The following is a 24,560-nucleotide window of genomic DNA, read 5'->3' on the forward strand; positions in this document are numbered from 1 at the left end:
TTCAGAAATACATTTGCTAAATTTTATCGAGATCGGTTCAGATTTGGATATAGCTCCCATATATAACTTCGTCCAATTTACCTTTTATTGTACACCAAACGTCTAATATTTGCCCAAATGGGATGAAATTTGGCACTTACGACCGAATTGGGTCTAGAAGCTAGTACATCAAATTTGGTGAAAATCGGTTCAGATATAGCTATAGCTCTTATATATACTGTTTATCCGATTTGTTGTATTTGTTACCCACAGCCGTAATATGCACTCCGTGACATCGATATTCAGGTAAATATATCAAATACAGCTCAGAAATATCTTTGCCAAATTTTATCGACATCGGTTCCGATTTGGATGTAGCTCCTATATATATATTTATCTGATTTCAAATTAATTGTGCACCAAATGGGCAATACAAGTCCGAATTTAAAAGGTACAAATTCTTCGGCATATTTAGTCCCTTGAACTTTAAACTATAATTATAATCATAGCGTGTATGATTGAATTCTACCATAAAAACGTTTAGTAGATATGCGGAGCTCTACTAAATTAGCAACGTGGTGTAGGGTATCATAAAGTCGGCCCCGCCCGACAGCGTATTGGGAATAAATTTTATGTTTTAAGATTTATAACAGTTTTGTGACACGTTTCATGATATGTAGAACAATGCACTTCATTATATAAAATAGAAACCAACACAATATATGATCCATCTTTCATAATCACACAGTTCATTTTTGTCTATTGAAAAATGTGCAAAATATAAATTTTCAACGCAATAAAATGGTTTGTTGAAGTGGATGACCGTAATTTTTATTCTAAGTGTTAGATACTGGCCGTATATTGCGTTACACATAACAGCCTCTACTCGTCTTTGTCTTGTGGAGACGGGTATAAGAGGACGGACAGAAAGAGACAACAACATCTTCTATTAGGTTCCAACTTTAACATTCGACATCTTGCCTTAGAGAACTTATGCAGATCGTTGAGCCCTTGATCCTGACATTTCCTTAGTATACATTCTTCATATCTTGCTTGAATACTTTTTAAGATATGTTGCAGTACTTTCCTTTTATATCCTTGTAGAGTCTTGCATAAGTACTTAATAAGGTTACTCGCATTAGTTTCCTTGCTTAAGTACTTATTAAGGTGCCTTGTAATAGAACCCTTATATAGCATTTTCAGATTAAATGAAACCTTTTGCAATTCAAATGAAACCTTTTGCAGTGGAATTGAAACCATTTGCAGTGGAAATGAAACCTTTTGCAGTGGAAATGAAACCTTTTGCAGTGGAAATGAAACCTTTTGCAGCGGAAATGAAACCTCTTGCAACCGAAATGAAACTTTTTGCAAATCAAATGAAACTTTTAAATTTATAGAAGGAAAAATAACAAAACATTTTTATTTTTAGTAGTTTTTAAATTAAATCAATTAATTATAACTGATATATAGTTAAAGAGGAATTTTTATTGATTATTAATATCTATGTTCTTATAAAATATTTTCTTAAAGCTTCCATAAAACACAAGTGTAGATGCAGAAAGATTGAAAAGGAGGATATATTAAATGTGTCATTCGGTTTGTAACACCTCTAAATATTCGTCGTAGACCCCATAAAGTATATACAATCATGATCATAGTTGATTTAATGATTTCCACTTATCTGTCTATTGAAATCACGACTGCTCTATCTCCATAATCAATAAAGCTGCGAAGCGGGAATCCTTTATTAGGTAAGATTAATAGTATAATATAACTATATAAATTGTGGTAAAGCTTAATTTCACATTTCAGTCCTGGCCATACCTACAAAGTCCAAAATTTGTTTAAATTTCTCTTTTTAGCGTTAAGCATTTGGATATGGAAGCATTTTATATCAAATCAATAAAGAACCATTTACAATTTACAATAATTGAAAATTTAAGAAATAATATAAATAAATGTAGATATTTATAATCAATAAAACATCCTCTTTGTCAATATATTAGTTATAATTAATTGATTTAATTAAAAAACTACTAAAAATAAAAATGTTTTGTTATTTTTCCTTCTATAAATTTAAAAGTTTCATTTGATTTCCAAAAAGTTTCATTTCGGTTGCTAAAGGTTTCATTTCCGCTGCAAAACGGTTTCATTTCCACTGCAAAAGGTTTCATTTCCACTGCAAAAGGTTTCATTTCCACTGCAAAAGGTTTCAATTCCACTGCAAAAGGTTTCATTCCCGCTGCAAAAAGTTTCATTTGAATTGCAAAAGGTTTCATTTAATCTGAAAATGCTATATAAGGCCAGGCTTGGTCATTCAGGTCCATGTGTTTATCCAGTTCTCTTGCGAAATCAGAATCCTTGCACCCTTATACCCAACATGAAACGACAAACCTTCGTTTTCCTTCGTCATCGAAAAGTCTACCTCAAAATTTTAGATTCATTCCACCAGTTCATTTTAGTACTCAAAATGCACAATTTGTTCAAATTCTCAAACAAAACTTCATACATCATACTAACTTTTCAACTGCACCAGTTCGATAACACTTCATTCAGATTCAAGTTTTTCCGTTATTGTAAAGAATAATCGAAAAATTATTATATTTTGCAACACAAAGTCTTCAAGATCTTTCGTTTTGAACTTCACCCACATTACCCAATTAAGTACCACTTAGTACTTTTCGAACAACTATGACACACATTTTCTATACCACTTATAGTACCCATTTCTAAAAATACCTCACCATCACATGCCAATCACCAAATCAAAATTTAAGCAGCAAATTTCTTCTAAACAACTGCTCACCCAAAACCAAACTGTTCCAAATTTAGTACCATTAATTTCACATTTGCCAAAACACCTTCATATATCAGCATTACATTCCACACGTGATTCTAATACCAAATTTATAGTTTTTAGCTCTATCCGTTGACTTAATACCAAATGGTACCATTTTAGAAGTTTAGTATCATTCTAGAGTTTTTCGTATCCTTAAAGTTCGAATTTCCAAAAACCCTTTAGTGCATCTATCCTATCCTATCCTATCCTATCAGCGACTCTCATTCCAAACTTTTACCTCATTCCATTTGTCCAATATATCATTAAATTGAAAGTACTTTTCGTACACATTTTGGTATGAATTTCCAAAAACCCAGTATTATCACACGCCCATGGTCCAAGACTGGCCTTCGGCTTCAGCCATTTCGTCTGGGCATTGATCCTAGATCAGTCAGTCAGTTATTTCACCACTCTTTTATATATAAAAATAATTGTTACAATATATTTCTTCTTACTTCAACATAGAAATGCAGATGAAATAATTCAGATTCAGAACCACGATATCTTTTATTTGGTTCTAACACACCCAAGATCTTTTCAAATTAAAAATGTGAAAAGATAACATGGAGTGACGTTTTTACTTCGCATTCATTTTCGTATCGCTATACAGAAGCGGCCCTTAAGTCCTAATAACCAAATCAAATATATTTTTCCTTAAGAACATTTTGTTGTATTTGTTACCCACAGCCGTAATATGCACTCCGTGACATCGATATTCAGGTAAATATATCAAATACAGCTCAGAAATATCTTTGCCAAATTTTATCGACATCGGTTCCGATTTGGATGTAGCTCCTATATATATATTTATCTGATTTCAAATTAATTGTGCACCAAATGGGCAATACAAGTCCGAATTTAAAAGGTACAAATTCTTCGGCATATTTAGTCCCTTGAACTTTAAACTATAATTATAATCATAGCGTGTATGATTGAATTCTACCATAAAAACGTTTAGTAGATATGCGGAGCTCTACTAAATTAGCAACGTGGTGTAGGGTATCATAAAGTCGGCCCCGCCCGACAGCGTATTGGGAATAAATTTTATGTTTTAAGATTTATAACAGTTTTGTGACACGTTTCATGATATGTAGAACAATGCACTTCATTATATAAAATAGAAACCAACACAATATATGATCCATCTTTCATAATCACACAGTTCATTTTTGTCTATTGAAAAATGTGCAAAATATAAATTTTCAACGCAATAAAATGGTTTGTTGAAGTGGATGACCGTAATTTTTATTCTAAGTGTTAGATACTGGCCGTATATTGCGTTACACATAACAGCCTCTACTCGTCTTTGTCTTGTGGAGACGGGTATAAGAGGACGGACAGAAAGAGACAACAACATCTTCTATTAGGTTCCAACTTTAACATTCGACATCTTGCCTTAGAGAACTTATGCAGATCGTTGAGCCCTTGATCCTGACATTTCCTTAGTATACATTCTTCATATCTTGCTTGAATACTTTTTAAGATATGTTGCAGTACTTTCCTTTTATATCCTTGTAGAGTCTTGCATAAGTACTTAATAAGGTTACTCGCATTAGTTTCCTTGCTTAAGTACTTATTAAGGTGCCTTGTAATAGAACCCTTATATAGCATTTTCAGATTAAATGAAACCTTTTGCAATTCAAATGAAACTTTTTGCAGCGGGAATGAAACCTTTTGCAGTGGAATTGAAACCATTTGCAGTGGAAATGAAACCTTTTGCAGTGGAAATGAAACCTTTTGCAGTGGAAATGAAACCTTTTGCAGCGGAAATGAAACCTCTTGCAACCGAAATGAAACTTTTTGCAAATCAAATGAAACTTTTAAATTTATAGAAGGAAAAATAACAAAACATTTTTATTTTTAGTAGTTTTTAAATTAAATCAATTAATTATAACTGATATATAGTTAAAGAGGAATTTTTATTGATTATTAATATCTATGTTCTTATAAAATATTTTCTTAAAGCTTCCATAAAACACAAGTGTAGATGCAGAAAGATTGAAAAGGAGGATATATTAAATGTGTCATTCGGTTTGTAACACCTCTAAATATTCGTCGTAGACCCCATAAAGTATATACAATCATGATCATAGTTGATTTAATGATTTCCACTTATCTGTCTATTGAAATCACGACTGCTCTATCTCCATAATCAATAAAGCTGCGAAGCGGGAATCCTTTATTAGGTAAGATTAATAGTATAATATAACTATATAAATTGTGGTAAAGCTTAATTTCACATTTCAGTCCTGGCCATACCTACAAAGTCCAAAATTTGTTTAAATTTCTCTTTTTAGCGTTAAGCATTTGGATATGGAAGCATTTTATATCAAATCAATAAAGAACCATTTACAATTTACAATAATTGAAAATTTAAGAAATAATATAAATAAATGTAGATATTTATAATCAATAAAACATCCTCTTTGTCAATATATTAGTTATAATTAATTGATTTAATTAAAAAACTACTAAAAATAAAAATGTTTTGTTATTTTTCCTTCTATAAATTTAAAAGTTTCATTTGATTTGCAAAAAGTTTCATTTCGGTTGCTAAAGGTTTCATTTCCGCTGCAAAACGGTTTCATTTCCACTGCAAAAGGTTTCATTTCCACTGCAAAAGGTTTCATTTCCACTGCAAAAGGTTTCAATTCCACTGCAAAAGGTTTCATTCCCGCTGCAAAAAGTTTCATTTGAATTGCAAAAGGTTTCATTTAATCTGAAAATGCTATATAAGGCCAGGCTTGGTCATTCAGGTCCATGTGTTTATCCAGTTCTCTTGCGAAATCAGAATCCTTGCACCCTTATACCCAACATGAAACGACAAACCTTCGTTTTCCTTCGTCATCGAAAAGTCTACCTCAAAATTTTAGATTCATTCCACCAGTTCATTTTAGTACTCAAAATGCACAATTTGTTCAAATTCTCAAACAAAACTTCATACATCATACTAACTTTTCAACTGCACCAGTTCGATAACACTTCATTCAGATTCAAGTTTTTCCGTTATTGTAAAGAATAATCGAAAAATTATTATATTTTGCAACACAAAGTCTTCAAGATCTTTCGTTTTGAACTTCACCCACATTACCCAATTAAGTACCACTTAGTACTTTTCGAACAACTATGACACACATTTTCTATACCACTTATAGTACCCATTTCTAAAAATACCTCACCATCACATGCCAATCACCAAATCAAAATTTAAGCAGCAAATTTCTTCTAAACAACTGCTCACCCAAAACCAAACTGTTCCAAATTTAGTACCATTAATTTCACATTTGCCAAAACACCTTCATATATCAGCATTACATTCCACACGTGATTCTAATACCAAATTTATAGTTTTTAGCTCTATCCGTTGACTTAATACCAAATGGTACCATTTTAGAAGTTTAGTATCATTCTAGAGTTTTTCGTATCCTTAAAGTTCGAATTTCCAAAAACCCTTTAGTGCATCTATCCTATCCTATCCTATCCTATCAGCGACTCTCATTCCAAACTTTTACCTCATTCCATTTGTCCAATATATCATTAAATTGAAAGTACTTTTCGTACACATTTTGGTATGAATTTCCAAAAACCCAGTATTATCACACGCCCATGGTCCAAGACTGGCCTTCGGCTTCAGCCATTTCGTCTGTGCATTGATCCTAGATCAGTCAGTCAGTTATTTCACCACTCTTTTATATATAAAAATAATTGTTACAATATATTTCTTCTTACTTCAACATAGAAATGCAGATGAAATAATTCAGATTCAGAACCACGATATCTTTTATTTGGTTCTAACACACCCAAGATCTTTTCAAATTAAAAATGTGAAAAGATAACATGGAGTGACGTTTTTACTTCGCATTCATTTTCGTATCGCTATACAGAAGCGGCCCTTAAGTCCTAATAACCAAATCAAATATATTTTTCCTTAAGAACATTTTGTGGATATTAAACCTAAATTACTGTGCTATACACTTTTCGAACGTACTCTAAAATCAAAAACATAAAAAACAGCTTGACTTCAGTCTGTTTAAACAACTAAGCCCAGCCCGTTCTTCATTTGAAAAACAATTAATTAATGCTTTGCAAGTTCGCATGCTCTGTGCTACATTTCCTGGAATGTGTTGCAGAGCATATTAAAAGATAAAATTCACCCATAAGGGCGTCATGTCATTCCAACACAATATCTACAAAGTTTTATTATTTTTTGTTCCACTCAATAGCCTTGTGAACAAGAAGGACTAATGTTGATTTCATCCTCATTATTCTAATGCACCCACATTCTAGCTCCTCGTACAGAAAGGGGGAATTCAATTTCAAAAGAAGCTGTGCGAAGAAGGAAATTCTAGAAACAAATCGTATTTGCATCTCATTAGATAAACTTAGTCGGAGGTGTGACTTTGTTCCGTTCCTTACACTGAAACAAAAGGTTATGCGAACCCATTCGAATCAAATCACAATCTCAATCCTAAGAGCACGATAAACTTGTTCGCAAAGGAGCAGGAGTTGCAATGCCAAGAGTCACTAATTAATCAATCACTTAATTAATTATTATTTTACAAATATTAAGCAATTTTCAGTGTATCCAGCTCAGTCAGTCTCAATCGCTTTGTAACATCCACGCCAGCACACCGACTAGATGAAGGGACATCGGCGACTTGCTTCACTTAAATCATCGCTAAATATCTGATAAAAGGGAGACCAGAAAAAAAGTCACAATCAGCGGACAGTAAAAAACCCATTGAACAATCATTCATTATATATGCGTAGAAGAAACAGAGTATAATGACTACGATAATACGGACATAACGTAAAAACGGATTCATTTTCATTGGAAATAAAATAGAAATTTATATCAACCCTGGACACGAGTGACACTTGGGCAAGACACAAGGATACCATAGAAACCGTAAAACATAAAACATGAAATAAGAGAAAATGAATAGCTTTCGTGATGCTCATTAGCATCATAAATAAAAAAAATTCTGTTCGCGGCGACAAATAGGATTTTTAAATCGCGCAAATGATAAAAGTTTGTGAGGAAAGAATAACAACAAAGAAGTTGATCTAACAGGTGATGAATATTTGATTATAAACTTGGTATTAGATTCACAGTTACATATTTTACTTCTTTCATACCCTCCACTGTATTAAAGAGAGAATATTGACTGTGTCATTCTATTTGTAACTCCTCGAGTTAGCGATGTTCGCTTGTATGTCTGTATATTGTATTCACGCTTTTCAGGGTATTTAGAGTTGATCCAGCCATGTCCATTTGCCAGTTGGCTGATAGAGTATTCGATTTGGTCTTACCTTCGCATACCTTCATCTGTCACCTCTACTTTTAGTGTGAATATGGGATGTATCAATCCATTTCTACTCCTACTATTAGCCGATTCCTATTGGGTCCACAAAGGGACAAAATTAAGAAAAAACGTAAAACCAAGGGAAGTATTCGATTTCGTTTAAACTTCGCAGTTTGTAATATACGTTCGGGAAGCTCCTCTCCCACGAAGGCCCAAAATATTTAATAATCATAGCAATTTAAAAGTGAGATACATCTTCAAAATATCTTCTATTTAAAATGGGAAGATAAAATACATTTGCATTGTACATCTTTGAATAATAACAACTCACATAAATTTGAAAATTTTCTCCGAATTATTTTAAATTTAATATTTTTTACCAATATAGAATATAGTGTGAGAATGGAAATTTCGGTGGTCTTCCTGTTGCACCCCAACAAAAGATCAATGTTTGCCAAAACATCTTACAGCTATGTCAATCCTCTACGTACAGGTCGAAATTGTAAAAAAATCAAACTTTGCAAACGCAGCAGAAGCAATCAAATTACACCATACACCGAAGGTCTACAACTGAAGGCAAAATTGTTTGAATGTTAATTAGTATAATTATTTGAGCTTTGCAAATTAATCAGTTTAAAACTGAACTCAAAACCAGTAGATTTAGTAAATTCCTCTGGCTCTTCGAAATTATTCTATATATTGTATGTTTTTGAAGAGAGTGAAAAGCTGGCTTACCTTTATTGTTTGTTTTTCGTCATTGCAAATACCTTAACTCTTTCGAAAACACAAAAAAAAAATAATGAAGAACGCCATTTACAAAGAAAAAACTTCTTTCATAATCACAATTCAAAGCTTCATCTCTGTAGGGCTATAACAACTTTGTCTAAGAGCAAAACTTCAATTTCATAATTGCTTACTTCCCCTAAATATCCTTCATATGCACTGGCTCTAATAAAGTATTAAAAAGCAAAACTGGGTACTGACACATTGTGAAAGGAGAGTTGCCGTAAATGAAATTGTAACAAACATATTTGATGTTGCTTACAACCCCATTTTATTGCTTTCAGGATACGTAACATAAAGAACGCAATCATAAAGCACAGTAATGTTTTAAAATGCCATAAAGTAGCAAATCACAAGTATTACAGTAAAATCTATGAAATTAGAGCTTAAAGCAATTAAAGATTTTGAGTTTTTCAAATTTCTGAAAAGATTTTAATAATTTCAAAATCTGGACCTGTAATGAAATGTTTCTGCTAGAGGCTATTTTAGCCATAATTATATCAAAATACCAATTTACGGTTCCTTGGCTAGAAAACATACCTGTTGCCTTTAGGCTGGTATCAAATAGTTCCATTGAAAACCTGTTTTATTGGGTATATACCACAAAGAGCACCTATATTAACTGTTTTTTACAAGGTGGTTAAATTGTTGGCCGATCTTCGAACTAGATCTATGTTCAGACCCAAAACGCATGTGTACCACATTTCAGCACTCTAACTCAATTTCTTCGGAAGGTAGCGTGATTTTTTAAATTTGTTCTGATGTTTATTATTTTAGCTTTAAGTAACATAAATCTACTGCATTATTGATAGAGTAATTAAACCAAGAAGTAAAACCACCGCAAAATCGTAATATGATTAAAAATAAGCAATAAGACCAAGTAGATGTTGCAGCAGCTCCAACTGCGGTGTTCGTTCTGATTCTTCTCAACATGGTTCTGATTCTAACTCCAAATTGAAGAAGGAAGCAACCAAAATGACATGAAAAAACTTTAACAAAATCAAACGCCATCATTTTTCACGTTTTTTTTTTTTTAATTTCATTGAATGAAAGCAAACAAATGTCGGAAATAGCATCATTTTTTAGAACAAATTTAGATTTGTTCGAATTGGTCATCTATGGCACGAATTATAGCCTTCAAACGGCCAATGAAACCGTCACACGCTGCCCGAATGTTGCTCTTCGGTATTTTGGTTCATTCCCAGCGAAGCGCTTGCTTGAGGTGATCCACACTTTTTTAGTGTCAACCTTGTTTTCCAAAATACTTCAGACACAGTCCCAGTCCAACGAATTGGTATCCGGAGAGTTTTGTGACCATTGTGCGCTGGAAATGTAACCATTCTTGGGTTGCGCATGCTGAGTACGATGGTGCTGAGTCCTGTAGGAATGCCCAAAGTCTGCGGCCAAAATGTTTGCGTGCCTAAAGCTTTAATACACCCTCCAGAACATTTTGGGCGATAATATTCGGCATTTATTCTGATGCCACGGTGGCGGCCTACACCATCAATATGGCAGGCGCTTGAGTTCTGGTGGCCAAAAGAAGGTGCACATTTTCAGCTGACCTCTTTGGCAAGTAAACACGATCATTTCGTTTGTTTACAAACTGCTGGTCAACGATTGTTTTCTCGCCGGAGAAAATCAAGTTCGGAGGTTCACCACTTTCGGCCAAGCGAAGCAACTCTTTAGTTCTTTTAAGTATATTTGCTTTCTGTTGCGGTGTAAGTCTTTGCACTTTTTGGAGTTTCAATGGCTTTACCCCGAGCTCATTTTTCAATATTTGCCGAATGGAATATTGCGATATGTTCAGCTCACGAGCCATTTTCGGCCACTGCGACGCGGGTTTCGATCGCTTCTTTACTTTTCGAACCATTCCTGCTGATGTTGCTGTTTTTTTCCTTCCACTTCCTTGACGTCGGGCTACGCCACCAGTATCACGGTAACGAGTGATGTTACGAGATATAAACGATTTATTCACATTAAAATGCCGGAGTGCTCTAACGATATACACTAGCAAATCACACTATCACGCTTGAATTCCATCACGAATAACTTTTTTCTGGATAATTCTCACCAAAATGGCTTTGTACACTTGTAAACAATATAATGAGCGGTAAGTGGAATAATTTCGGTCAGCTGTCGGACGAGTGGCTTAGAAAATGACAGCAGTATATATGTTGGGTCCATAACGATACCGAAGTTAGATAAGTAGATTTGGAGGCGCAGAGTCTAATACGAATTGAGACGTCTGCACCTGGATCTGACCGCGTCAGAGTGAATACCATTCAGACCTGTTTAATAGCCCTATTGATCTAGAGGCTCTTTATCTCTGTACCACTCTCTCTACTAGATAATGAGTGGCTCTGTTTATAATACCCAAACTGGTATTGCATTGACAGCATTTTATTATGCTGTCGCACCGGTGAGATCTTCACCTCATCTATAGCCGTTCTAAACTTTAGATGAAATTTGTTACTCTCTTCGAGAGTTATCCTGTACACAAGCCATCAAGACAGACGGATGGACGTAAATCGCTACTCCACACTCTAAATATCCCGAAGCGGATATCGTGCAAAGATACCTAGGGTCTAAACCCGTCTTTCGATGAGGCACGTTTTAGCCATATAAAATTACATATTTCTGATTGAAAATTCTTAAACCTTTCAAATATCGAAAAACATGAGGTTCATAAGCTTAACCTGAAATTTAGCCGATATGGGACAATATCATCATTCAATCATTCAAGCCATAAATCAAATTAATGTGGGAAATTAAAAGAAAAAAGTTTTCCAAGCTTTTTAATTGCATATGTTTGTCTTTATAATTATCAGCAATCCTTTTAAAGTTTTACTGTAGTACCATAAACTCCAGCAAAGCCATAGTTCACCGTTACAATATTTCTGGCGAATACACACACATACATTTGCACAAATTCGCACTTGGTTTAATGACCTTTGTGCTTTGTTTTAACTATTTTACCAATGGCTTTTGTGCCCGTGAGTGCAGCCAACTCCAGTGTGTATAGACACCCCATTTACTTGAGATGAATTCTTCACAGCTTCTGATGCTTACACTTGGCACACGTCTACCTACATACATAATTTGGCCGGTATCCTCGTTGGTAGACGGACGATATATTATTAGTTGGCCCCGGGCTACCACAATGCTAAGCACATTATTGGGGTTAGCATTCAGCTCCCTTGTTTTTTCGCTCGTCTATGTGCATTAGTTTTCATTTTCAATTTCGTGATGAGGTTGCAGGTTCTTATTTGTGCTGTATTAGCTCCGACAGGCTGCTTTACCTTAGAGATTTCGTTTTTTCTGGAATTTAATGAGCTTTTGCTTCATGAATAATTAGGTTTTTTGTAACGGATTTAAGATGAAACGTATTTTTTTGCTTTCCCCTTTTCTGCTGCCGGTTAAGACCACATTATATAAAAGTGTTACACGATGACGAGGAGACAAGAACATAGAAAATAAAATAATTAACTTTTCATGAATACAATGTCTCTGTTCAGCAACTCCAGCAAAAAATGGAAAGTTTTGTAAAATTTAGATAAACGTATAAAAGGGATCAGAATAATGTATCTTTCATAGAAAAGGAAAACTCTGAACCAATCGACAACATAAGACAAAAACGGTTAGTTTCGATGGAGTTGGAGTCAAAGGAAATAATTCGACACCAATTCCACAGTTTCCCCGAGTCAAATTTTCCCATAATATTTGTCATGAAATGTTTGTGAATGTTTGAATCTTCTTCCCTGATAGAGGAGAGTAATTTATCATATCGAAATCGTCGTCAATAGTGTTCGGCAAATTTCCAACAAAGTATAAACATACCTTCGCCTATAACCCTCTCATTCGCCGTGATTAAGTTATGGAAAAATGCCATTATGATTATTGATGTACGTATGCTTTTGAAAAAAGTTGATGATTTGCGAATTGTTTCTACTTCGAAGGCTTTCTAAAATAGGGAAGTTTAATTAAGCCAATGGCAAACATTTTGTAACTGCCAAATCGGTTCAAAATACCTTTACAATTTGGCACTATTAAAACTCATATTTATAAGACATAGGGTACACTAATTCCGCCATTCCATATTTTAGTTCGTATGACAGTTTTCTAATCAACAATTAACTAAATTGATATTAATAACGGAGGTAAGGGACGGAGGTAGATATAAAATCAACAACTTTTTCCAAAGATTTAGATTATGAATTGAGTCGGAATTTGTTCAAAAATGTCTAGACTTTGAAATAAAAAATGGTTCTAACACGTTAAAAAGCAGTAAGTTCGGCCAGGACGAACTTTAGAACACATTTGGAAATTTGAAAAAAAAAAAAATAAATAAATATAATAAGTAAAAAATAGAATCCGTTAAAATCTTAAAAATACCGAATATAGAGAGTTACCATTATTTGGGGTACTGCCATAGACGTTTGAAGTCAAATACGAAATTTGAAACAATTCTTAAAATGATGTAGCTAAACTCATCAAAATACCGAATATAGGGGGTACCGATATTTAGGAGCTATACGGAGGCCTGCACCGTCATAGATTGCAGTACCTATTAGGATCTTCAAATACCAAATTTTGAATGAATTCTGAAGAATAATGTCGCTTAAATCATAACAAGTAAAAAAGCAGTAAGTTCGGCCGGGCCGAACTTTGAATACCCTCCACCATTTGGAACAAATTAGAAAATTTTCAAAAAAAAAAATAAAATCCATTAAAAATTCTTTTAAAATCTTTAAAATATCTAATATGGGGGGATATATACGATATTGTGGACCTATATAGACTATTCCGTTTCAGGGGTAAAGTGCTCACAAAGAACTCCGTGTGTGGATTTTCAGACAAAACGATTGGTAAATGTGGCTAAAATCATCAAAATACCGAATATCGCGGGGTATCGTTATATGGGAGCTATACGTTATCGTTAACCTATATAGAGAATTCTCTGTCGGGGGGTAAAGTGCTGACAAAGAACCCCTTGTGACCATTCCGTTGAAAACTGTGGCTAAAAACATCAAAATACCGAATAGCGGGGGTGCCGTTATATGAGGGCTATACGATATCGTGGACCTATATGGATAATTCTCTGCCGAGGCATAAAGTACCCACAAGGAACTCCTTGTGTGGATTTTCAGACAATTCCGATGAAAAATGTGGGTAAAATCATAAAAATACCGAATATCGGGGGGCACCGTTATATAGGGGACCTGTGGACCTGTATAGACAATTTTCTCTCAGGGGGTAAAGTACTCACAAGGAACTACTTGTATGGATTTTAAGACAATTCCATTGAAAAGTGTGGCTAACATGATCAAAATATCGAATGTCGGGGGTACAGTTATATGGGAGATTTACGATATCGTGGACATATATAGACAATTCTTTTGAGGGGGTAAAATGCCCACAAGGGACTCTTTTTGTGGAATTTCAGGCAATTTCATTTAAAAATGTGGATAAAATCATCAAAATACCAAATATCGGGGGTACCGTTATATGGGCGCTGTACGATATGGTGGACCTATATAGATAATTCTCTGCCGAGGTATAAAGTACCCACAATGAACTCCTTGTGTGGATTTTCAGACAATTCCGATGAAAAATGTGGCTGAAATCATCAAAATACCGAATATCGGGGGGTACCGTTATATGGGGGATATACGATATCGTGGACCTGTATAGACAATTCTCTCTCAGGGGGTAAAGTACTCACAAGGAATTACTTGTGTGGGTTTTAAGACAATTCCATTGAAAAATGTGGCTAACATCATCAAAATACCGAATATCGGGGGGTACAGTTATATGGGGAATATACGATATCGTGGACCTATATAGAGAATTCTTTTTGAGGGGGTAAAATGTCCACAAGGTCCTCCTTTTGTGGAATTTCAGACAATTCCATTGAAAAATGTGGATAAAATCATCAAAATACCAAATATTGGGGGGTACCGTTATATGGGGGCTATACGATATGGTGGACCTATATAGATAATTGTCTGCCGAGGTATAAAGTACCCACAAGGAACTACTTGTGTGGATTTTCAGACAATTCCATTAAAAAATGTGGGTAAAATCACCAAAATACCGAATATCGGGGGTACCGTTATATGGGGATATACGACATCGTGGACCTGTATAGACAATTCTCTCTCAGGAGGTGAAATACTCACAAGGAACTACTTGTGTGGATTTTAAGACAATTCCATTGAAAAGTGTGGCTAACATCATCAAAATACCGAATATCGGGGGGTACAGTTATATGAGGGATATACGATATCGTGGACCTATATAGACAATTCTTTTTGAGGGGGTAAAATGCCCACAAGGGACTCCTTTTGTGGAATTTCAGACAATTCCATTGAAAAATGTGGATAAAATCATCAAAATACCAAATATTGGGGGGTACCGTTATATGGGGGCTATACGATATGGTGGACCTATATAGATAATTCTCTGCCGAGGCATAAAGTACCCACAAGGAACTCCTTGTGGGGATTTTCAGACAATTTCGATGAAAAATGTGGGTAAAATCATCAAAATACCGAATATCGGGGGGTACCGTTATATGGGGGATATACGATATCGTGGACCGATATAGCCCATCTTCGAACTTGACCTGCCTGCAGACAAAAGAGAGATCTGTGCAAAATTTTAGCTTCCTATCTTAATTCGTTTAGACTGTAGCGTGATTACAATAGACGGACGGACATGGCTAAATCGTCTTAGAATTTTACGCTGATCAAGAATATATATACTTTGTTGGGTCTAAAATGATTATTTCGATGAGTTACAAACGGAATGACGAACTTAATATACCCTCCATACTTTTTTTTGTGGAGGGTATAAAAATACCGTATATAGGGAAGTACCGTTATATGGGGGCTGTATGAAGACCTGGGCCTGCATAGACAATGTTCTATCATCTTTATATGTGGACTATGCCAAGACGTGGACCTACGTAGGCAATTTTCCGTCACAGAATGTAGTACCCGAAATATCATTACTATGTTTGAAACGATTCCGTGGAAAAAAGTCACTAAACTCATCAAAATACCGAATATAGGGAGAGACAGTTCAATGGGTCCAAAACTAACTGTAGACGAAACTACCTACTTCGTTTCGTTCGGAAGATAAAGTGATTTCCACAGTAAAATCGACATAGAATTTTATGCTGATGAAGAATATATATACTTTTTGGTGTTCGAAATGTATAATTGTAGGTGTTACAAACAGAATGAAAAACTTTATGTATGGAGGGTCCACTTGGTGGACGGTGGACGAATTTTGAGCCTCTCTGCCTCTGTGCAACGTTACATATTTCTCGGCAATGAGAAAAGTATATTAACCTAGAGGTAATACAGAAAGATAATTTTCAAGATGAAAGGTATTTTTTTGCAGAATTAATCGAATTTCAATCTTTATTTTTATCTGAAACTATCCTCAATAATTTCTAAATCGCTTTGCTTTATATCCTAAAGTAAAATTTCCTGTTCATGGAAACATAAGAGTGTATTGTACTATAATCAGAGGAATGCATGTAGATCTTGGTATTTTTTTCAATCACTTGCTACATACAACAACATTTCATTTCACTTAATATTTTTGAAAACGCATTTCTTAAGAGACGGAAACTTATGGACTTCATTTCCTCACACACTCCCAAAATTAATAATAGTTACAATTATTTGTAAATTGTAAATTTCTCTATTTTTGCTTCTCATCCCCACGTCATTGAACATCTTTGCTTGGGCAATTATTATATTACTGCATATGTTGAATTAAATTAAACTACAGGCAAACGTACGTCCTTATGTTAGGTACAAGTCTTAGTCGATGTCATAGCTGCCCAACTAGATGTTCCTCTACTCCCACTGCTTCAGTGCAATAATAACCATAGCAAATAAATTGATTTACTATTACCCAGTGTCACTTGCTTACCCGTATTCGCAGCGTTTCTCAACCGTACCCTAAAGTAACTGACCTGTAAATGACAGCCATAATCCGATTGTTACTTTTATCAGCACAAGCTAAATCCATTTTCATTTAATGCATTTTAGAGTTATACATTTTTTTATGTGCCTTCCAGGAATGGGAAATGCTTCCACAAAGTTTATTGAATGAAAATTACTGTTATAGTTTTTCTGCTACACTTCGAGTTCATCCCATGGCCGAATGGATGTTCCTCTCCCGCTTAACTGCACTAGCGCAGCTAACCAACCACACGATAGTAATAATATTTAAACAAAACAAAATTAATTTATGACCCACTTGAGTGCAATTTATTTAAATTGATAAAGTTTTTCGCCACCCCGCTTCTCTGCTGCACAACAAAGTGTGAAGTGTTTCGCAACATCAGCTGAAACAAAGAGACTACGAATTATGCACACTTCACACACACACAAACACATGGGCACACATATACATATTTCAATGTGGAGTGCAAGGACGTGCACCGGATCAAAGGAAAGCGGTACACCTGTAGCCACCACAACCCAATTGGATGAATATGGAAATCTCAGCAAGAACATCCTTGGGGGTACTGGAGGAAATGGAAATGAATTTCAATGAATTACTTTTCGAATATTCTTCAGACACGTACATTTCAGCATTTCCATTGTCTTGACACAATGGCAGGCGAAACAAGACACATTCCGTCATACATTCATTTATGTGAAATGCATGAGTTCTAGTTGTCTGCGCGTGTGTGTGTGTGCTTCTTTTTGTTGTGTGGTGAACCCATATGAATGTTTCCTTTCGTCGTCTAGAGGTAGACGAGTGGAATTTGGATTCATGGAAGAGCACTCGTATTCATTTGGCGAGGGGTGTTCAACGTCTGCGTCAGGCTTGTATTTCTGCATAGCCCCACTAAACTAAACTCAACGACTCTGACTTTTTGCTTTTAAATACAAAATAAACCGACCGAAAAAAAGAAATTTCACAAACACACTCAAATTTATACAATGTGTAAACGCCATAACGTTTGGCTGTGTATGGGTGTGTGTGTGTGTGTGTGTAACTGCAACACAATGCATGTTAGAATGTAAGAAGTACATTACTGTGTTACTGCTGTATAAGTACTGTATTTCAGTCAGTTTTGTGCCACAACACTAACACCAACAACAACGAGAACCGTATAAGTAATGCGAACACTTCTCATTCGAAAATGTAACAATTCACATACATTTGCGTACGAAATTTACAGACAAATTGAAATACAGATGTGTTTGAATTCAAAATTGTTTTCGACAGTAAATCCTTGAAAAATGCAGTGGCAACAAGTAAAGTCAGCCTTAGTACCCTTCACCATTTGGAAAGTAACATTTTGGAAAACATATGTCTATAAGTGCCTAGTTCAAGGGTGATATATGTTATTTCAAATTTACCAAATATTGAGCAATTCCGTTAGAAAATGTCGAAAGAACCATTATCTGGGACCATACTAAAACACGGACCCATTACGTACGAAAATACAAAATTTTAAACAATTCTGTTTATTCATCAAAATACCGAATACCGGAAAGTACAGTTATGCATATGTGCGAATAATACGAAGGGGCGGGTGTAAAGGATAAAAATTCGATGTCTAGACTTTAAAGTAAGTATTACATAAAACGAACTTGCGGGTAATAGTAACATCCCTCAATGCGATACGATGTGAATTCTGTGCTCATTTATGCAACAGGACTGTCCAGAACACTATTCTTAATATAAGAGCATTTCTTTGAACAAAATTGAAGTTAGTTGGCAAGCAAGTTTATGTTTTGGTGTTGCTTGTGGGTTCATATAGAAAGCTTTAACCGGTCTTCTATGCATAGTTAGATTTGCCCAGGACATTAGTGACACATTTCACAATGATCCCTTCCCCTTCGGCACACTTCCAGGAGGGTGGCAGTAGCAGAGGCACACATATTCTCCTCTGCAATGACAGTTTTTTTATATTAACTTTTTGTATTCATGGTGCATATTGTTAGACATCCCTTGAATTTATACGATTTAGACAAACACCAGTGTGCGTGTGTGTGTATGTGCGCATTGTCAGTGAACGGAAATGCACATACTGCCAAAAGCAACACAGGCGACAGTAACATTTCTCTGCTGGAACTTTGAACATTATGACAAGAAATCTTGTTGACAGTAATTGTAGAGAAAGTACATTCTCTGTCACAAGCAGGCTTGGTCGCACATTGCGGATCACTCCTTTTGCAGCATACAGGATAATCGTCCTTTATTGAAAACAAGCAAAGACAACAGGGCTAGCCAGAGCCATATCTGAAATTAATTTTCAAATGAAAGTTGCAGTCATACACTACCAAATTTCCAAAAGATAAACACTTACAACCAATTACGTATAGACAGACTGTGTCAACGTGAAAAAGACTGGAAAAGGACGACTTCCAAAACACCAACATTAGCTTTGTTCTACTTTTGTAATGTAATGTAAATTTAATTGAAATACTTGCAAACATTTACTTAAGCATAGCCACAAAAGTTGATTGAAAAATGCAATGTTTAAATCAAACAATGAGGTAGTACAGAGGTTTTACATATTTCTCTGAAATATCATATCGAATTATTTATTACCTATAAACATATGTTTGTGTGCTTTATCTTGAAAATATTAATTATATTTAAATGTCAGCAAACAAATAAATAATTAAAATATGATTGGGTTCAATTGAAAATGTAATGCAAATGTTTAGGAAAATACTGTTGCAACTATATTCATAAAGAAATTATTATTTTAATTAAAAAAGGGAAACATAAGTGATTAAATTCCAGTGACACATCTACAAAACAATTCCAGCCAATCAAACAGCCGATATCGCATTCGAATTCAGACCGAAAGTCATATTGAGACATTTAGTTACAATGCACGTCATGTGGGTACAAAACCCAAAAATAAATAGACAATTATCACAAAAAATTACGTATCAGATGAGGCAGGAATCTGAAAAAAGTAGGATACACGCACACAGACAGAATCTCGCACTTTGGACAAAAACTATATGCGGTTTTTCTAATCAAAGTCAGGTATTTTTGGACATATCACATTTTAGTTTGGCTACGGCAAAAAGAGCTTTTTGCGACAGGTGTGGAAACATTTTTTATAAGTTAAACATGTAACGTGGTGGATTCGTCACATGCTTTGTTCAAAGCATACAGTCGTACCCATTACACTAATAACAGCAACAATCAATCAACCAGGACAACTTACACACCAGAACATCCGACGAGAACAGCATCACCCATCCAGTCAAGTATTCTGCTACCGTAAAAATGTGTTTACTGCATAAGATAAATAATTCTTGTTTACTTGGTCTATAAATTATTACGACCAGTTTGTTGGCGATAGAAACCGCATAAATCATTTGCTGTCCTAAACTAATAAAATTATTAGTTTAAAATACCTTTTGGATCTGTATCTCATTTAGTTGAGTGACACAGAAGCATCGGCTTGTTATTTTGCAGTAGTTCAAATATTGGTAGTGAATTAGAGATAGAGATAAACTGTAGAAGTACCTAGTCAAAACGACCAAAACGCGAACGGTTATATGTGTTCACGATTCTTCTTAATGGAACCGGACATCCCCACAGTGGCTGCCGATCTCATTTCGAGTAATTACAAAAAGCAAGCTGCCCTGAGTGATTAGCCGAAACCGAATTGTTATGCATTTATGTTACACTACCTGGACACCTCTACAATGAGTTGCCGATAGAAACAAGAACGACTTTATAACTAGTTCCCGACTCATATTTTATCACGAGGACACCATCCCTCAAACTTTTCGAATATCTTTAGATCTTCTGTAACGTACACTTCGTCTATAAAGTTAACATAATATCAAAATTCCTGGTCATCAATCATTAGATTTCCTGATTGCCTATCAATCGTCAGGAGTGGGTCAATTTTACGCACCTGAACAAAATCTGATATAATACAATGGACTGCGAAGTTTCAACAAATCGAATTGCCTTTACGATTTGTAATTTGCTGAAATTACGAATTTTTGTAGGGAGGTACCAGTGTAAGAGGTCCATTGTGACCCATTTTGCTTTAGTATTGGTACAAAATTACAAATAGGGGATATATATTTGGACAGGGCCGATCATTTGTTAATCTTCAAAACTACAATTTTACCGCAAACTCTGCTGAATATTAAAATTCCTTGACTAGAATGAAGATTCATAAAGAAACAAATGTTGAATCCAATTACTTCTCTTTTAGAATAATCATCATAAATCTGGAACCAATATTTTCCAAAAACATACGATCTGAAAATCATAGGTATTTAACGAACATATATTCCTACAAAAAATATCTGATTCGCCCATTCGAACAAAACTGAAGAAAAATTTTACATACAAAATTCAAAAATTCAAGCGAGATAGTGTGATTTTTTATATTTAGCTGGAAAACCACAAGTGGCTATCGTTAGAGCACTCCAACATTTAAATTTGAATAAATCTTTTGTGTCTCGTACCATCGCACGTTACTCTGATGGAAGAAACCCGCGTCGCAGGGGCGGAAAATGGCTCGTGAGCTGAAAATATCGTAATATTCCATTCGGCAAATATTGAAAAATGAGCTCGGATTAAAGCCATTGAAATTCCAAAAAAGTGCAAGATCTTACATCGCAACAGAAAGAAAATAGATTCAAAGGAGCTAAAGAGTTGCTTCGCTTGGCTAAAAATGGTGAACTGCCGAATTTGGTTTTCTCCGATGGGAAAAGATTCGGTGTTCAGCAGTTTGTAAACAAACAAAATGATCGAGTTTACTTGCCAAAGAGATCAGCTGAAAATGTGTACCTTCGGTTGGCCACCAACTCAAGTGCGGGCCGCCATAACAGACGATGGTCGCTATCCGCTCGTATTAATCGACCGTGGCATCAGAATAAATGCCGAATATTATCGCGAAAATATTCTGGAGGGAGTATTAAAGCCTTGGGCACGCAAACATTTTTGCCACAGACCTTGGACATTCCAACAGCACGCGCCACCTAAGAATGGTTACAAAATGAGGTATTGTGGTTTGTTTATTTGGTATTGAGGTTTATTTCGGAGCTAGGCCATTTCTCAATTACCATGACATATATGATTTATTTCAATCAAAAATATTAATTGGGTTTAATTGCAAACGTATTTCCCTATCTAAGTATGTAAAAATGTCCCCAAATGGTGGAAATTGGTCGATAGGATTATTTTTTCTCCGTTATATTCACCAGTAAGGAAGTTGATTATGGAATTGCAATCAGAACAAAGTCCAATGTTATAATTTAAAGGAACGGCCTCTGTGATTCGTCCATTATATAAATAATTTAATATCCGTATTTCATAACTCATATCGGTTTAGAAATATTTTCCCATAGACGCAATTTCAAGAACACAAAATAAAGTTTAAAGAATACGATTATCGCACCATTCAATTACAGATGCAAATCAAACTAAACGACAATGGTGAAAAAAGTTTGCATCTGTGCGTAGCATCGATGCAGAAAATCAAAGTTTCAATCTATGTTTTCTGTCATTTCTCCACAGCGCATTGAAATTAAAATTGCAAATTTCGTTGCTTTAATAATGAAAATGCTTCCTTTTTCTCCTTTTTCTTCCCCCTTCTATTTAGAGATCAGCAGCAGTATTTTTGCCATCCGCATCAGTAGATGTGCCTGAGAACTCAACGGAAGGAAATAGACCAACGAAGCAACTACCAAAACGGCAACAACACAAAACCACCTACAACCCAATAATCTACCTACATGCAACTAGAAAAGACTCCCTAAGAAACCGAACGTTGTGTAATAACTACTTCAGCAAGAAAATAACAATAGGAGCAAACAACAAAAAAAAACATATCGGACTACAGAATCCCCTCCGAATGAGTGAATCAAAGTGCAAGTGACATTCCGCGAATAATCCAAGTCCTGTGTGCCACGACCGAGCGTAATTTCCATAATTGAACAGAGCCACCAAATGTAAAGCACCAAACGAGAAATCAACATATCTTTGGGTTTGCGTTCGTTCCAAAAAGAGATTCAAACGCGAAATAAGCAGAAAGAAAAAAACTAAAATTCGATTATAGTTGACCCCCTTCAGACATCATCTATCATTCGGCAACAACAAATGCCATCACTTGATATCCTTGCCATGGGAGAATAGAATAAAAGAAACGACATTTCATTCGACCAAGGGATCACAAAAAGTAGAAAATACATGAAAAATGATACAACCTAATACGATTATGACCAACAAAAATATTCGCACAATAGGAAAGCATCATATTATGGACCAATAACAATAAGCATTACAAAGCAAAGCAAAGGAAGTGTACAAAAAGTGCAGGACGATAAAAAGAAATCCACAACAAAAACGCAAAGAAAAGAAACGAAACGAGGAAACCCATCAGCATCTATCACAAAAACGAGCAGAAGTGTACAAAAGAAACACAATCGAATTAATTTTATTGTCATTGCAAAACAATACAATCGCTCACACACACAAACACGTGTCAAACGAAGAAAAAGTATATGAGCGAAGAAAAAACCCGCACTCAAGAATTACAAGCAAAATAACACTTTAAGAGCGACATTTATTCCCATGCGTCATTTGTCATTGCAACAATTGTAGGGCGATAAAGCGCAGAGTCATTGCCAACCCCAACAACACAAACAACAAAACCATTGAGACAGAACGATTTGTTCAATTCGCATTTATTGACCTCTTGGTAAATAGTGGTCGTTAACATTGCCAGCCAACGATCCAAGGGGCACGATCATACTGCCGACTCTACACGAATAGGACACGAATGCTAAACGTGTGACAAACGCCTTCGGGTTCTCCTCCACCGCACCAATATCATCATTGGTCCTGTAGCAGGAAGTACAATTGAAGGAGCTGCCACAAATGTTGCCCACATTAACGCCAATGCATTTGCTGGAATTACGTCTCATCTTACTTTGCCTGCCATCCATTCTACTGGCCACAACACTGGAGCCAGGTAGGTGCAACTACTTATTGAAATACATAAAATTGAACAATTTTGAACTTTATGTTGATTTGATTTTTTCGTATTTTTGAAATTCAAAATAGGAGATACTAGTTATTAACGTTTGTACTTCCAAACACAAAGTGCGGAAATTATGTTTTCACCTTCGCAAATCTCTAGCTAAACTAGAAAGTAAAGGAATAATATCTGGGGGACAATTATATGATACTCTTCTCCACGAATTAACTTGTCATGCAAAATGTACAACAAAACGTCCGCCACTCACTGTCAGTTTGCTAACATCACTTAGGAGCGTTTATGAATGCGTACGTATATGGCAAGTACTTTTTATATCCTACACCACATAGTGGTAAGGGTATTATGTCTTTGTGCATTTATTGTTACTTTTGAGGATCTTCATAGAATCACTTTCTGAGTCGATTTATGCAAGTCAGTCCTTTTGTCCATCCGCTTATGTATTTTCGTGAACAAAATGCAAGTCGCATTTATTATCCAATTGAAATGAAATTTTCCAAACGATATTTGTTTGGCCCAAGAACGGACCCTATTGAAATTGGTGAGAATCGGTTCAAATTTAGATATAAATCCGTTATACATCTTAAACCGATTTCGGGTTAATTGTGTGCCAAATGGCCAATATCAT

At 35.2% G+C, this 24,560-nt stretch overlaps 1 protein-coding gene across 6 annotated transcripts in view; it reads left to right on the forward strand.

The window, feature by feature from the left end:
• Window positions 1-24,560, forward strand: part of LOC101890869 (zwei Ig domain protein zig-8) — a 358,699-nt gene that overhangs the window by 275,045 nt on the left and 59,094 nt on the right. For all 6 annotated transcript variants that reach the window (XM_059126655.1, XM_059126641.1, XM_059126633.1 and 3 more), the window contains one exon: window positions 22,538-23,908. In XM_059126655.1, coding sequence (XP_058982638.1) covers window positions 23,815-23,908 — 94 coding nt within the window. In that variant the 5' untranslated portion in view covers window positions 22,538-23,814. The remainder of the gene's footprint in view (window positions 1-22,537; window positions 23,909-24,560) is intronic.

This window comes from Musca domestica, unplaced genomic scaffold, assembly GCF_030504385.1.
Source record: "Musca domestica strain aabys unplaced genomic scaffold, Musca_domestica.polishedcontigs.V.1.1 10, whole genome shotgun sequence".
Classification (NCBI taxonomy): domain Eukaryota; kingdom Metazoa; phylum Arthropoda; class Insecta; order Diptera; family Muscidae; genus Musca; species Musca domestica.